The 13,564-nt window shown below is 34.7% G+C and overlaps 2 protein-coding genes across 2 annotated transcripts in view; one reads left to right on the plus strand and one right to left on the minus strand.

Moving 5' to 3' along the window:
- The window catches only part of LOC102593820 (putative late blight resistance protein homolog R1A-3), a 24,227-nt gene that overhangs the window by 9,298 nt on the left and 1,365 nt on the right, over window positions 1-13,564 (minus strand). The gene's annotated exons all lie outside the window — the stretch shown is intronic.
- On the plus strand, window positions 3,557-9,451 carry LOC102599837 (importin-5-like). The gene is made up of 20 exons (XM_015311656.1): window positions 3,557-4,522; window positions 4,674-4,874; window positions 5,036-5,155; window positions 5,367-5,417; window positions 5,518-5,655; window positions 5,762-5,836; window positions 6,057-6,205; window positions 6,294-6,429; window positions 6,533-6,599; window positions 6,692-6,819; window positions 6,892-6,969; window positions 7,194-7,379; window positions 7,468-7,560; window positions 7,647-7,732; window positions 7,818-7,884; window positions 7,976-8,042; window positions 8,114-8,250; window positions 8,318-8,409; window positions 8,492-8,558; window positions 9,068-9,451. Exons 1-20 carry the CDS (start codon window positions 3,707-3,709, stop codon window positions 9,338-9,340), a joined length of 3,027 nt encoding a protein of 1,008 aa, XP_015167142.1. The 5' UTR covers window positions 3,557-3,706; the 3' UTR covers window positions 9,341-9,451.

The raw sequence follows: 13,564 nt of genomic DNA on the forward strand, positions 1-13,564 counted from the left end.
TATGACATTTACTACAAAATGTCATTGGTTTTAGTGACATTTAGAAAAAATATCGCTTAAATAGTGACATTTAATATAAATGTCGAATATATTATGACATTTACTGACAAATGTCATTGATTTTAGTGACATTTAGAAAAAATGTTACTAAAATAGTGACATTTGTAGTAAAATGTCATTGATTTTAGCGATTTTTAGCAAAATTGTTGCTAAAATAGCGACATTTCATACAATTGTCGAATATATTACGACATTTATTGCAAAATGTCATTGATTCGATCGACATATATAGTGAAAATTTCCCTAAAACAGTGACATTTTTATACAAATATCAAATATATTATGTCATTTGTTGAAAAATGTCATTGATTTTTATGACATATGATGAAAAGTACTGTTAAACGACTACAACATTTTATGTCTACAACCACCCTAGAAAAGTGTGGCCTTTGATAAAAGGCCACACTTTTTGACTTTAAGCCACGCTTTTCCAGGGGTGACCGAAAGAAGCATAACCTTAGAGTTTAGGCGACACTTTTCAAGTGTTGCCTTATCAGCTACGCTTAAAAGCGTAACCTAAAAGGCAAAAAGGCCACGCTTTGTAGTACCTCATATAGCTTAACATTTCTATCTCATACAGCTACACTTTCAAGGGTGGCCTTTGCTTCCTTATTGCCCACGATTTTAAAGTGTTGCCTTTTCTATCTTATGTATGACAACACTTTGAAGTGTAGTCCTTGCTCATGTGCATACCACAATTTATAGTTATTTGGCTGCACTTTTAAGTGTGGTAATATTATTTTTACTATAAAATATTTATATGCCACAATTTCTAATTAAAAACATCAATATTATTTTGCAATAAATAATCTCAAACACTAAATTAGCTAATAAGTAATTCAAATATATAGATTTACAATAAACTTCAAAAGATAGTATGCTAATCATTGTTGCCTTAATCTGTGTGTCATTTTTTAAAGTGGACAACTAAATAGGGATGGAAGGAGTAATAAACAATGACTAAGAAAGACTAATTAATTATTTTTCTTGTTCTTTCCTCTAATGGAGGACAGATGGAAGATTAATAAAATATTATTTATCTTCTTAAAAGTTTTAGAGGCCCACTTAATAATTGCTACAAAACAAAGATGCTAATCAGCTAAAGGATATATTGTAGAATAATAATTTATACTCCCTTCCTTCGTTTTTATTTGTCCTAATTTTACTTGACACACCCATTAAGAAAATAATTATTAATATAGATATTTTATTAAATTGTCCCTATTAAACGATGTTTAGTATTAAGTATTGGAAAGTGACTTGGAAATAGAGTATTTAATATTGAGGGTAAAATATGGAAAAATATAATTGTCTTTTTATGATATGTCAAAAGCAACAAATAAAATGAAAATTTATTTTAGGAATAAGTGAAAGTGAACGGGAGAGTATTAATTTTATCTACCCGAGTTAAGAGGTTCGAATCAATGATTTCTTTATCTTGTCTTTTTAGCATTGCAATTAGGGGTGTATAAAATCGAACCGAAAATCGAACCAAGCCGCAAACCGAAAAAAAAACTTGACTAGTGGTTTGGTTTGACTTGATTTGGTATTGGAAAAAAAAACCCGACTATATTTGGGTTGAGTTGGTTTTAACTAAAAAAAACCAACCCGAGACCAAACCAACCCGACATTTATTAGTTTGGTTTGATTTATAAATTTAAAAATTCGACACAATGGTTTGGTTTGGTATTTGAAAAACCTGAAAAAATCCGAATTTTATTAGTTTGGTTTGGTTTATAAATTTAAATTTTTTACACAAATGGTTTGATTTGATATTTGAAAAACCCAAACCAATCCGGTCATGTACACCCCTAATTGCAATTATAACTTGATTATGTGGAGTATAGATTTCATAAGAATAATACTACTTGTTTAATGTAGAAAAAAAATATATGTTACTTAATTCTATGCAAAGCATGTTAGCCCCATAGAATCGGGTAATTTTGATAATGAAACACTTAATCGACTTGTGACTTATTGCAGGCAAATAAGGAAAGAAATGAGCCAAGCATACAACACCTAAATTATGAACTATGTCTATTTGTATAACAGATGAATGAAGAATATAAAATGATGCAACTTCATTGTTTCATTATGGCCACTGGTAATGGCTAAGAAATGATTTTTTCCCCCTCTGTTTCAATTTGTTTGACCTATTTTGACTTGACATGAAATTTAAAAAAGTAAAAAAGACTTTTGAATCTTGTGGTCTTAAACATGTCGTGTGGAAAGTTGAAGTTAAAGAGTTGCTAAAAAAAGAAAGGGTCATTCTTTTTGAAACAGACTAAAAAGAAAAGTAAGTCAAACAAATTAAACGGAGGAAGTAATTGAAAGTCTAAACCTACTAAAAAGAAAATTAGGTGAAGAGTCGGTGTCATACCAATTAGATCATTGAAATATCTCATGATTTACGGAAGAAAGTCAAACAAATTAAACGGAGGAAGTAATTGAAAGTCTAAACCTACTAAAAAGAAAATTAGGTGAAGAGTCGGTGTCATACCAATTAGATCATTGAAATATCTCATGATTTACGGAAGAAAGTCCTCATTTGCTGCTACCAATTTCACCACTTTGTCAAACATCAGTTAATTGGCAAAGAAAAGTCAAATAAGACAAAGTTAGATATATTTTCTGAAATGGTAATCACGTATAGAAAAACTAGTTAATACAAATTAAGTTTGTTCAAAAGTCTATCACGTACCTTTTGTAACAACTTTGACAGAGCAGAAAACAGTGATCCAGGTTTCACTACTTTGTTCTATACTTTTTACCAAAAAGAGATTTTAGGACTCCGGAGAGCAAAGTCCCGTACTTGCTTTCCTGACTAAATATTTTCACATGTGTGTTAATCATGGAAGACTTTGAGATCAGGAGAAGGCCATTATTGTCACTTAATATAAAGTATAATAATGAAATTAAATTACACCTAATGAAGAATAAAAAATGATTCAACTTGATTGTTGCATTATACCCCAATACATTGCATTTCATTATGGCCACTTGTGATGGTTAAGAAATGGAAAAAAAAAAGACTTAGCTCTAAGGTCACGACTCGGTATCATAGTAGATCATTGACATCCCACATTACCTTTTCATTACTACTAAATACCAACTGCCTATATAGAAAATTAGTTCACAGCCCTGCTTTTCGCCAACTTCAGAATTTTGGAAATAGAAAGGAGAGTTGACCTTACCTTAATCAACGGAGTATATAATATTGATCTTGGAGAAGTGTCTACGAAATTTACCTTTTCGTATGGTAGGAAAGATGGTTTTTCTATATATATGTTCATTTTTTCTTACACAACTCCATAGCAGCCGTTTCTCTCTCTAATTAGATCATTGAAATATCTCATGATTTACGGAAGAAAGTCCTCATTTGCTGCTACCAATTTCACCACTTTGTCAAACATCAGTTAATTGGCAAAGAAAAGTCAAATAAGACAAAGTTAGATATTTTTTCTCAAACATCAGTTAATTGGCAAAGAAAAGTCAAATAAGACAAAGTTAGATATTATTATTGTCATTGATTTCACTCATAATATTATTAGTATAGAAAGCAGAATGAGGTATACCAGTCGTATAAAAAAATAGTCTGGTAAGAAAAATAGAGCGTTAGCGATCATCTGTTATCGGAACTAGCAATATGGATCCTAACTCATTAGCTCTTAAGCTAGCCAACTTGTATAGGTGTTTCAGTACTAATTCCCATTTGAGAGAGAATTTAAACTTGTTTGTTGAATTAATCCAACACATTGACGCTGAAGCAATAGTCCATTGCATTGATATATTACACCCTATGTTCCTAAACACGTTGAATGATTCCCTGGTTAATCTAGACGTGAAGATCACTGCCCTGACGGCGATGAGTAACTTCATTCAACAGGTGGGGAGTTCAAAAGATAGGGAGAGGTTTCAGGATCTGTTGCCTGCGATGATGGACATGCTGAATAAGGCATTGGAAGAAAATTGGGAGGCATCAGCTCAGTCTGAGTTGGAGATTTTGATTGAGTTGGCCAAGAATGAGCCTAGTTTCTTCAGGGTGCAGCTTGTGGTTGTGGTGGGTTCCATGTTTGATATAGCTGAATGTGAGAGTTATGAAAAGAAAACGAGACATTTGGCGGTTGAATTCGTGATGACATTGGTTGAGGCCAGGGAGAAGACCCCTGGCATGATCAAGAAGTATCCATTGTTTACTGAAAAATATATTGCAATTTTATTGAATTTGTTAGAGCATGAGGTTTATTACCCTCTCTTGCCTGATCCTTATGATAGATGGGATATAAATGATGATTTGCCTTTTCTTAAGAAGTGTTTATGGCGGTTGTCCCATGCGCTGGGTGGTAAGACTGTTGGTCCTGTTGCCTTTGAGCAGGTCCGTGCTTACTTGGCTGACGACTCGTGGCAGAAGCCATGCGCAGCACTCTATGCACTTGCTCAGATTGTTGAAGGCTGCTCAGAGGTGTGTATTTATTGATACACTACTAAGAATTGCATTTAAACTGATTAGTTAACGATCTTGGGATAGCAGAAGGTCACCTTGATTATACTTTCTTCTGTTATTCTCTAGACTAAGTACTTTGCTTGCTCTCATCTCTTCTTCATTATAATAGGTGATGATTAAGAATATGAATCTAGTGGTGACAATGGTTCTGGATTGTATGGGACATCCTCATCCTGGAGTCAGATTCACCTCCATGGAAGCAGTTCGCGAGTTTTTGAGTTTCATGTGTCCCCATTTTCAAGAACAATATCATCAGCAAGTAGTGCCGGCATTAATTAAAGCTATGGATGATGACAGTGTACAAGTGCAGGTCTGTTTGTCCTACGATGATATGAATTCCTTTGGATGCTAGTATCATTTGTCCCAAATTACAGTTGCAAAATTTTCTTACTGAACCTTCTCAATGGCCTTAACTTTAACTTTATTAGATATAATCCCTGCTCTAACTTTACTATCTTCATATTTTCCTAGGTCAGCGTCATATGCGCGGTCACGGGCTTCCTTCGCGATGACACACCTAAATATTTGACACTTTACATCCATGGATTACTCGATAAATTGTTTCAACTGTCATTACATACTGTTGCGCTAGTACGTATTGTAGACTAAGTGCAAGAGAAATCAGATCATTTTCTTGAACAATGAACAGACAATATTACGAATACATCAAGGGAAACAACCATAATTTCCAAGTTCCCAATATAATTATCCCGCCCTCCTTTATAAATTCAAAGTTTGTTACTCCCTTGAATGTCCTTGAGGTCTTTACTTGCCTGATTTATTTTTATTTTTGACATGAAAGGTCCAAGAATCAGCGTCAGCTGTACTCCAATTTTTGGCTGACCATTTTAAGGTATTACCTAGTAATTCTGCTTCAACTTTTATTAAGAGTATGTTGTATTAAGCTGGTTATATATATATATATATATATATTAATATTAACATTACTTCAGCAAGAGTGCTATGGGAACAACTACGAATCTATTCTACCACTTTTTAAAGCTATCCTGGTACAAGCAAATTTTCCAAGTAAAGATGTAGAGATGATGATGTCATTCCTCAAACCTGGCCGTTCGTTACTTCCAAAACAGGTCTTCCACTAGTTATACCAAATGGATTCTATACATCTCACTCAACTTAGAGCTTATTGTTTATTCGTTTTCTATTTTTCTGTTGTTGACATAATGTCACTATAAGATTATGGAAGCAGTTATGTCATTACAAGGATCACAAGAGTTTGATGAGGATACAAATACCATCTTCAAGCTAGAGGTATGTGTTGTTGAGAATATCGTTAACTAATAAAATGGTGTTCTCTCTAATAGCTTAAGCTTTTAGATGAGATGGTCACACACTTCAACATGTTATCAGAACAGGCAGAGGCCCTGGGATCAAATCTCTTCGCCACCCAAATTAAAAAGAATTTCCACGTGCTAATCAGTCAGAAATTCTTTCAAGATTGGTCTCTCTATATTTCTTGATCTCATTGCAGGCTATTGGTGGATTTTGTAAGGCCATAGGGAAAGGTTTTCTTCCTTGCACCAGCATTGTCATGCCCCTTTTGTTGCAATGTGCTCAACTCGAACCTGATAAAATCATATTATCTCCAGATTCAGACCATACTTGTTTAGATGATAATACGTACGCCTTTTTGTCATGACGTTTCGCCTTTTTGTCAGATCATTGCTCTGAGTGATTGCCTTTTTATGTACATTATAACATCTTGCAGTATACACAGAGTCAAGGTTGGCGATTCAACGATATGTATAAAAAAAAGTTCCCTAAAGAAGAAAGCTAAAGCATGTGAAGTCCTAGTCATTGTTGCTAACAAATTGAACAAAGACTTTTACCCATGGATTTTCCAGGTTGTCACACTTGGACTTCTCTCTTTTTCTACCCGTGCTTTTGATCGCGAACTGAAAATTTAACAAGTGGTTTCAATGGCCTAATGCTTGATAAATGATACAGACTGCTTCAATTTTATTTCCACTTTTGAAATTCCATTTCAATGAGGTCAGGTTCCATACAGTTGAAGGTGAGATTTCTCAGGATTTCACATAGTTAATTTCTCCGTCTTTTATAACTATCTGATCACCGCCAAGACTTTTTAATTTGTAATGTTTATAGCGATGAAGCACCTTTTGCAATCTGCTAAACTGGCTGATGAGAAAGGGATTGCTCGAGGTGAAAGCCATTCGGATTTCAAGCAGTTTTCGGACAGTATAATACTGAATTTGGTGGAAGCTTTGCATGAGGTTTACTTTTAACATTAAGCTTCTTCTATTTGGATAATGAGAAAGTAACACTTTGATTTCTATATAATGCAGGAGCCTAAAACACTGCTTATTTGTTTTGAAACAGAGATATATGTAGAAATGTTGAATACATTACATGTGTGCCTTCAGGTTCGTGATCTTTAAACACTGCTTATTTGTTTTGATCCAAAGTTTTCAGTGTTTCACTATGAGCTAGGTATGAAGTTTTTGGAACTGTTGCCTTTAAGTCTATTGCTTAAAATGTTCCATTAGTATCATCGAAGTGAGAAACTAGCAATGGTGACAAAAATCGAGTTAGAATGGCAAAATAGGAATTTTCAGGTTGTATATGGTCCTTGTGTTTCTTCTTTCAGATATGTGGACCACTTCTCAATGAAGATCAGCTTCGTCCGATCGTGGATGAGATAAAGCATGTCATTACAGAGAGTTCAAATAGCCAAGGAAAACTCACAGAGAGAGAAAAAACAGAAGATTTTGATGCTGAGGAAGCTGAATTGCTGAGAGGGGAAAAACATCGACAAGATCAAATATTTAAACTTGTATGTTCTATATTAAAACAGTGATTCACTGTTGTCTTTATATATTCAAGAATTTTCACTTTGGTTCTGCTGTTATTCTTGAACACAGGCTGGTCTCATATTATGTAGACTGATCGAAACATTCAAGGTTGTTTTCTTGCCTTACTTTGACGAGTTATCATTATATCTGATTCCGATGTGGGTAAGTTCATTGACACTATTGTAACATGATGTTAGTTTATCATTATTCATATCTAGTATATCTTATTGTTTCCGATTTTTGTTAAGGACAAAGAAATGACAATTCAAGAGAGATGTACATCACTTTATATCTTTGATGGTCTTGTGAAGCATTGCTCTGAAGCAGCTCTAAAGTGAGTTTAATTTATCTGTATGAGTTTTCTTAAATTATTGGGGTGTCACCATTTTGATAAATCACTTACTTCCTATGCCAACTAGGTACTGTGATGTATTTCTACCTTTGCTTCTGAAATCAAGCAACGACGAAAACCCAGCAGTTAGACAGGTTTGGATCATCGTGATTGCTTACATTCCTGTTACTCAAGTTGGTTGCTCACAGTATGGTTTAACCAAAACACCAATGACTTCATGTTCAGAATGCTCTATATGGACTTGGGCTTTATGCAGAATATCATGGTTCTGTTTTCAAACCTTTTGTTAGAGGTATTAATATTATTGAATGTGATACTTCTAATCAAGCAAGTGTTTTTGTTAACTTACGCGTTTATGTTCAGAGGCTATGTCACGGATCAATGTAGTGATAATGCATTTACGTGCTCGTGAACCTGAGAATGAACTTGCATATGATAATGCTGTTTCTACCCTTGGTAAAATATTTCAGTTTCATCGAGAACTTATCGACTCAGCCCAGGTTTGTCCTTCTCAGAATCCCTAATGTTAAGTCTTGTTATAATTTCTGATTCTGAATCCTTGTGTAGGTCATTCCCATTTGGTTGAATTGCCTGCCTATAAAAGGTGACCTTCCTGAAGCCAAATATGTTCATGGTCAACTATGTTCCATGGTTGAAAGGTATTGGATTTGTTTGCAAACTCTAATATGTCATATCTTCATAGTCTTTAAAATGTTTTATATCAAATTTTTTCACTTGCAGGTCAGACAGAGAACTTTTAGGTCCCAAATATGAACACTTTCCAAAAATTATGTCAGTTTTTGCAGAGGTTAGTTCCATATCAGACTCTACAGATGCCAGTTTGAGTTGTTCATTTGTTCCTGATAGATATTTAAGGAGAGAAGTATTGGAAATATTCCTAAACTAGGTGTGAATTATTAGTTTTATCTTCGAACTATTGACAACCTTAAAAACACTTATTTACTTGACTAACACCCATGATCTTGCAATATGAGTGAAATACACTCCTAAATTCTCTCAAGTTTATGGGTGCTTTGAACACTTCTCTCGACTTTTTATTAAGAGTTTCATGTCTTTACAAGAGTGTATGCAATGTGGCAGATCAGATATGTATCTAAGTTTAAGCTAGTCAAGTAGATGGGTGTTTTTAAAACTGTCACTAATTTGGAGACGAAACTAATAATTTGTGCCAAGTTTAAGGATGTTTTCAACACTTGTCTCGTATTTAATCAATCATGAGACATTTTTGGACCAAACTATTGACCTAAAGATATTTTTATTCGATGTTGTATAGTTAATTTAGTTTTGCTTTTTAAGGTTTTACGTGGTGGAAAACATCTTGCTACAGAAGAAACAGCAAAGTGTATGATTAATCTGTTGAGGAAACTTGAGAAAGAAGTAGCACCAGACACCTTGATATCTGCATGGTCATTACTATTGCCTAAGCAGGAGATGGAACTGAAATCCATTCTATTTCCTGGCATACTTATAAACCACAAAACATTTTTTGTGCTTGGCAGTAATTTCTCAATTGTCAAATTTCTTGAGGAAGAACTCCAGAAAAATATTACTAATGTTCGACGAATGTGACTTATAAACCGTGTATTGTATCTTTAATTTAGTTTTGTTACAGAATAATGTATAGATGATACTATAGTTGATTTGTGGGAATTTGAATATTTAATTACCATAATTAGACTATTCTCACTTATTTATATCTTTGTATTCTTTGAGTAGTACTCCCTCCATTTCTATTTATATGTCGTCCTTTTCTAAGGATAGATAATATTTAATATTTGACATTTCACAAAACCAATACATAAATAAAACGATTCTTTCTATTTTTACCTTTAAAAGCTATTAGCCTTGAAAGTATGAATTTGACCAATATAGGAAAACTAAATGATTAGATCATTTTCATTGATCAATTTAATTAATCAAAATAAATTAATTTATATTCATTTGTTGAAACTTGACTTCAAGAGATCACTAAATAAGGATACACCAGTCAATTCACCTAGACGTGAAATCTAAAATTGTGGCATATAAATAGAAGTGAGGGGGTAGATAAGAAATTTTATGTAACTTCTCTTGTTTTCGTGGTATCAGAGCCTAAGGGCTCAAATCTTTAGATTCTCTAAAACAAAATTTCAATAAGGGGTCTACAGTATAAATAAAATTTTAATATTCAAACATTTCAATATTATTTAAATTAATTTACCTTAGAGATTGACATAATTCGAAAACCAAATACCGAATAAATAATTCATAAAACTGAAATTATCATCGCCGGACCAGTGACCACTAGTACCTCCAAACAACTCAAAAACAAACTACCACCCGATCACACCAAATCGGTCGTTACATGAAATGAGACATTTCATGGTAACGATGGATCTAAATGATACAATACAATAAAATTTAAGTAACAATCAACATAAGTATTGTATTTAAACTAACTATACAATATAATGGGTAACAACCATCCAAACAAGGTGTTAATGTAAAAGCATACAGAATATCATATAATAAAGTTCATATATCAATGCAATGGATCCATTGAAAGAAAGTATTTTGAAGTACACACAAAACTCAAAAACAAGAAAATTATCCATCTAGATGGATATGATTATGCATAATGAACAGAGGAAACAGCTTAAGAGAAAAACTGGTCCATTAGATCCCCTCTTTCAATCGCGATCTTCTATTTCTGCACAGCAAAGAAACACTTCTCAAATATATTTTACGAAAGATTTAACAGGTAAAAGTGTACAAGCTCAAAATATGATGCAATTAATCTTGAGTCAGTTACCTGTTAAACCAGTGTTGCAGTTTTTTATATGCAAGGGGTAAATAAGGACCTTGAGCTCTGCATTTCCATATTCTTCTTGCACTTCTTGAATGTCCTTGACTGACTTTTCAAGAGACTCACCACATCGTTTCACTTCAACTATCTTTAGAGTAGGAATATCTCCAATCATAGAAGGAATTTCTTGAAGATTAAAGCAGTTTTCTACCAGAAGCTGTTTGAGGTTAAGCAAGGACTCATTTGAGGCATTCCATGTTGTTATTTTAAGGGAACTTAATTTAAGAACCTTGAGGTTCAGAAACTCTTCATCTTCGATCTCCCATTTGTCCTGCTGAAATGCTCTATGTTCCAACTTGAGAACCACTAAATTTGGTAATCTTCCGATATTAGACAGTTCACTTTGTGGCAACAAAACATCTGATAGAGTTAGCTTTGTTAGTGTCGCGGGCAAGGTGAAATTCAAAATCTTACCATTTACACTGAGTGTTTCAAGTTGAAGAGCATCTAATTTGAGTTTGAGAGGCTCTTTACAGTGGCATTTGAGCTTTCGCAGTCTGCTTGCCTTCTTGACCATGTAGTCTACTAGCTCATTAGTGAGAGACACTGTGGCCAAAGTCTCTATGTTTGTCGATGTCTGAGGAATGCGTCCATCAAAAGATGCAACAGGTTCAACATGTACATGCTTTAGCCTTGGCATATTCCAGATGGTCATCGGTAAAATTGTGCCACTGCCTACTGTTATTACAAGCAATACCTCTAGGTTTGAAAGGTTCGATATCCATAATGGCATAGATACCATATAGCCTTTGATTCCTAAGTACTTCAAATGGATCAGCTCTTTTGATCTCTGGAATGAACTGTCTGACATAGGACATTCCATTTGTAGTACTTTTAATAGTTTAAAGTTCTCGAGATCAAGAAATTCCTGGCAGCCAGATTTCGGGGGTCTGAAGAATGCAGATCGAACTTGCATGTTTCCAATCTTCCCTGCCCAATAAAGGCTATGATGAATGCAAAGCCTCCGGTGCTCATAAAAGGAACTAGACAAATCAGTCTTCCCGGTGCTTGTTAGTTGCATAAACTTCTCTTCCTTAGACTTTGTCATGCAAAAATCATGTAACATATCATGAATGTGGCATGTTCTGACTCCTCCAGTGGACTTTCTCTTGCTCACCATTATCAAGCTTCTACCAATGAGATCATTCAGTAAACTTTCTACAGCAAGGTGTATACTTTCTACCTCTATGTTTGGCACCAATCCCTCAATAGTCCATAACCACTCCAAGTTCGAGAGTGGAATTTCTTCATCCTTTTGAAATGATGCAAAATATAGAAGGCAGGGTTTGAGATGATCAGGCAAGTGCTTGTAGCTCAGTTCTATAACCTCCATGCACTCTTTTGCACTAGTAACAGTATCTAACTTTATACTTTCTGCGATTCTTCTCTAATTTTCCTCATTTTTGCTTATCCCAGACAAAACTCCAGCAACCAAAATCACAAGGAGAGGTAGTCCTTTACACTTACTCGCGATGTTTGCTCCACTTTTGATAGGTCTGGTGGGCAAGTTTGTTCCTTGAACAGCTTGATTCTCATTAGTTCCCAACTTTCATTTTCGTCAAGGAAACGAAGGTGAAGAGGTTCTCTATCAGGGTTAATTTCTGAAGCCACATCGCTGAGTCTGCTAGTTAATAAAATCCTGCTTCCGTTATTATCATCCGGGAAGCATCCTCTCAAGTCATCCCATGTGTCAACACTCCAAATGTCATCAATGTAGAGAAGGTACCTCTTCTTTTTTAAGAATTTCTGCAAAGCATCTGCTGGATTTGACTCATTCTGTTGATTGGAACTTTTAACTTGATTCAAAATTTCAAGCAGCAACTTTCTCCTGTCATAAGCTTGGGAAACACAACACTTAGCTTTGACATCGAAATGACGCCGCATTTTCTCATCATGAAAAACTTTCTTTGCTAGTGTAGTTTTTCCAAGACCAGGCATCCCTACGATAGACACAACATCCAAGTACTTTGGTCCTCTAGTGAGCCAGTTGATTAGCAAGTCAATCTCGTCCTTAAAACCCACCATTACCTCATCAAGTTGTGTAGTCTCAACTACTTGTCTGACAGGATTTGGTGTTTGTTCTTCAATAGGGACTTCAACTTCTCGCGTAATCGTAGCATGGAACTCTTTCAAATGATTCCTTACAACCTTAGTTTCTGTTGTGATCTTACATAACAAATGTAGATACCAAACAGGATAATCTCCGGTAACCAGGCAATCAATTATGCATTCTGCCTGGTATGCTAGAGATATGACTTCTGTCCATAGATCATGTTTCTTCACCTCCTCAAACTCATGTTTTTTCTTCTCAACTTCCTTCAAGAAGTCTCGTACGAGACATAACTCTTCCTGAGCTTCTTCAATAAGATGCTTGACAACAGAATCACACTTTCCGTCTTGCAGCAGCTCTTCCAGATAGCGTAAGAGGGAATCGATAAACCCCAATCCATTTGTCCTAGGAAAATTACATTTTGATGACACTACATCTTTCAGAATCACATCTTTTAGATCTTCCATGACATGTTCAATCTTTTTAACAAGTCACTGAATACCGAGTTAACTTCTGCTGCTTTGTCAACGGAGAAAGAGAAAGCAGCAGATACTACCTCAGCAATCAGACCTTCAATGCAAGTAAGTTTGTCACTCATTTTTTCCTGGATAACATATAAATCTTCTGGTGGACAAATGAGCAAAGTTACCAATTGCTTTGATGCTTCGGCAAGGCTTTTGATTTGATCCTTTTTAAGAGGAAGCATCAAAGAACATGCCTCACCGTCTGATAACTCCAACAAATCCTTGAAGATGAAATGAACAAAACCTTCAACAAATTCTATCACATCCCGGCTGTATTGGATTTGCAATTTAACTGAACCTCTTAGAGCTCCAGTATAGATTTCTGCAATGTGCGGATCAATGGGCTTGATATCTTTCAAAACATGAGAGATTTG

The sequence above is a fragment of the Solanum tuberosum genome, unplaced genomic scaffold (assembly GCF_000226075.1).
Source record: "Solanum tuberosum cultivar DM 1-3 516 R44 unplaced genomic scaffold, SolTub_3.0 scf00172, whole genome shotgun sequence".
Taxonomy (NCBI): Eukaryota; Viridiplantae; Streptophyta; class Magnoliopsida; order Solanales; family Solanaceae; genus Solanum; species Solanum tuberosum.

Bases quoted from the DNA above. Each gene is read 5' to 3' on its own strand.
- LOC102599837 (XM_015311656.1), top strand. From the start codon at position 3,707: ATGGATCCTAACTCATTAGCTCTTAAGCTAGCCAACTTGTATAGGTGT. The intron at 5,418-5,517 runs GTATTACCTAGT...ACATTACTTCAG, and splicing joins TTTTGGCTGACCATTTTAAG to CAAGAGTGCTATGGGAACAA. The intron at 8,410-8,491 runs GTATTGGATTTG...TTTCACTTGCAG, and splicing joins CTATGTTCCATGGTTGAAAG to GTCAGACAGAGAACTTTTAG.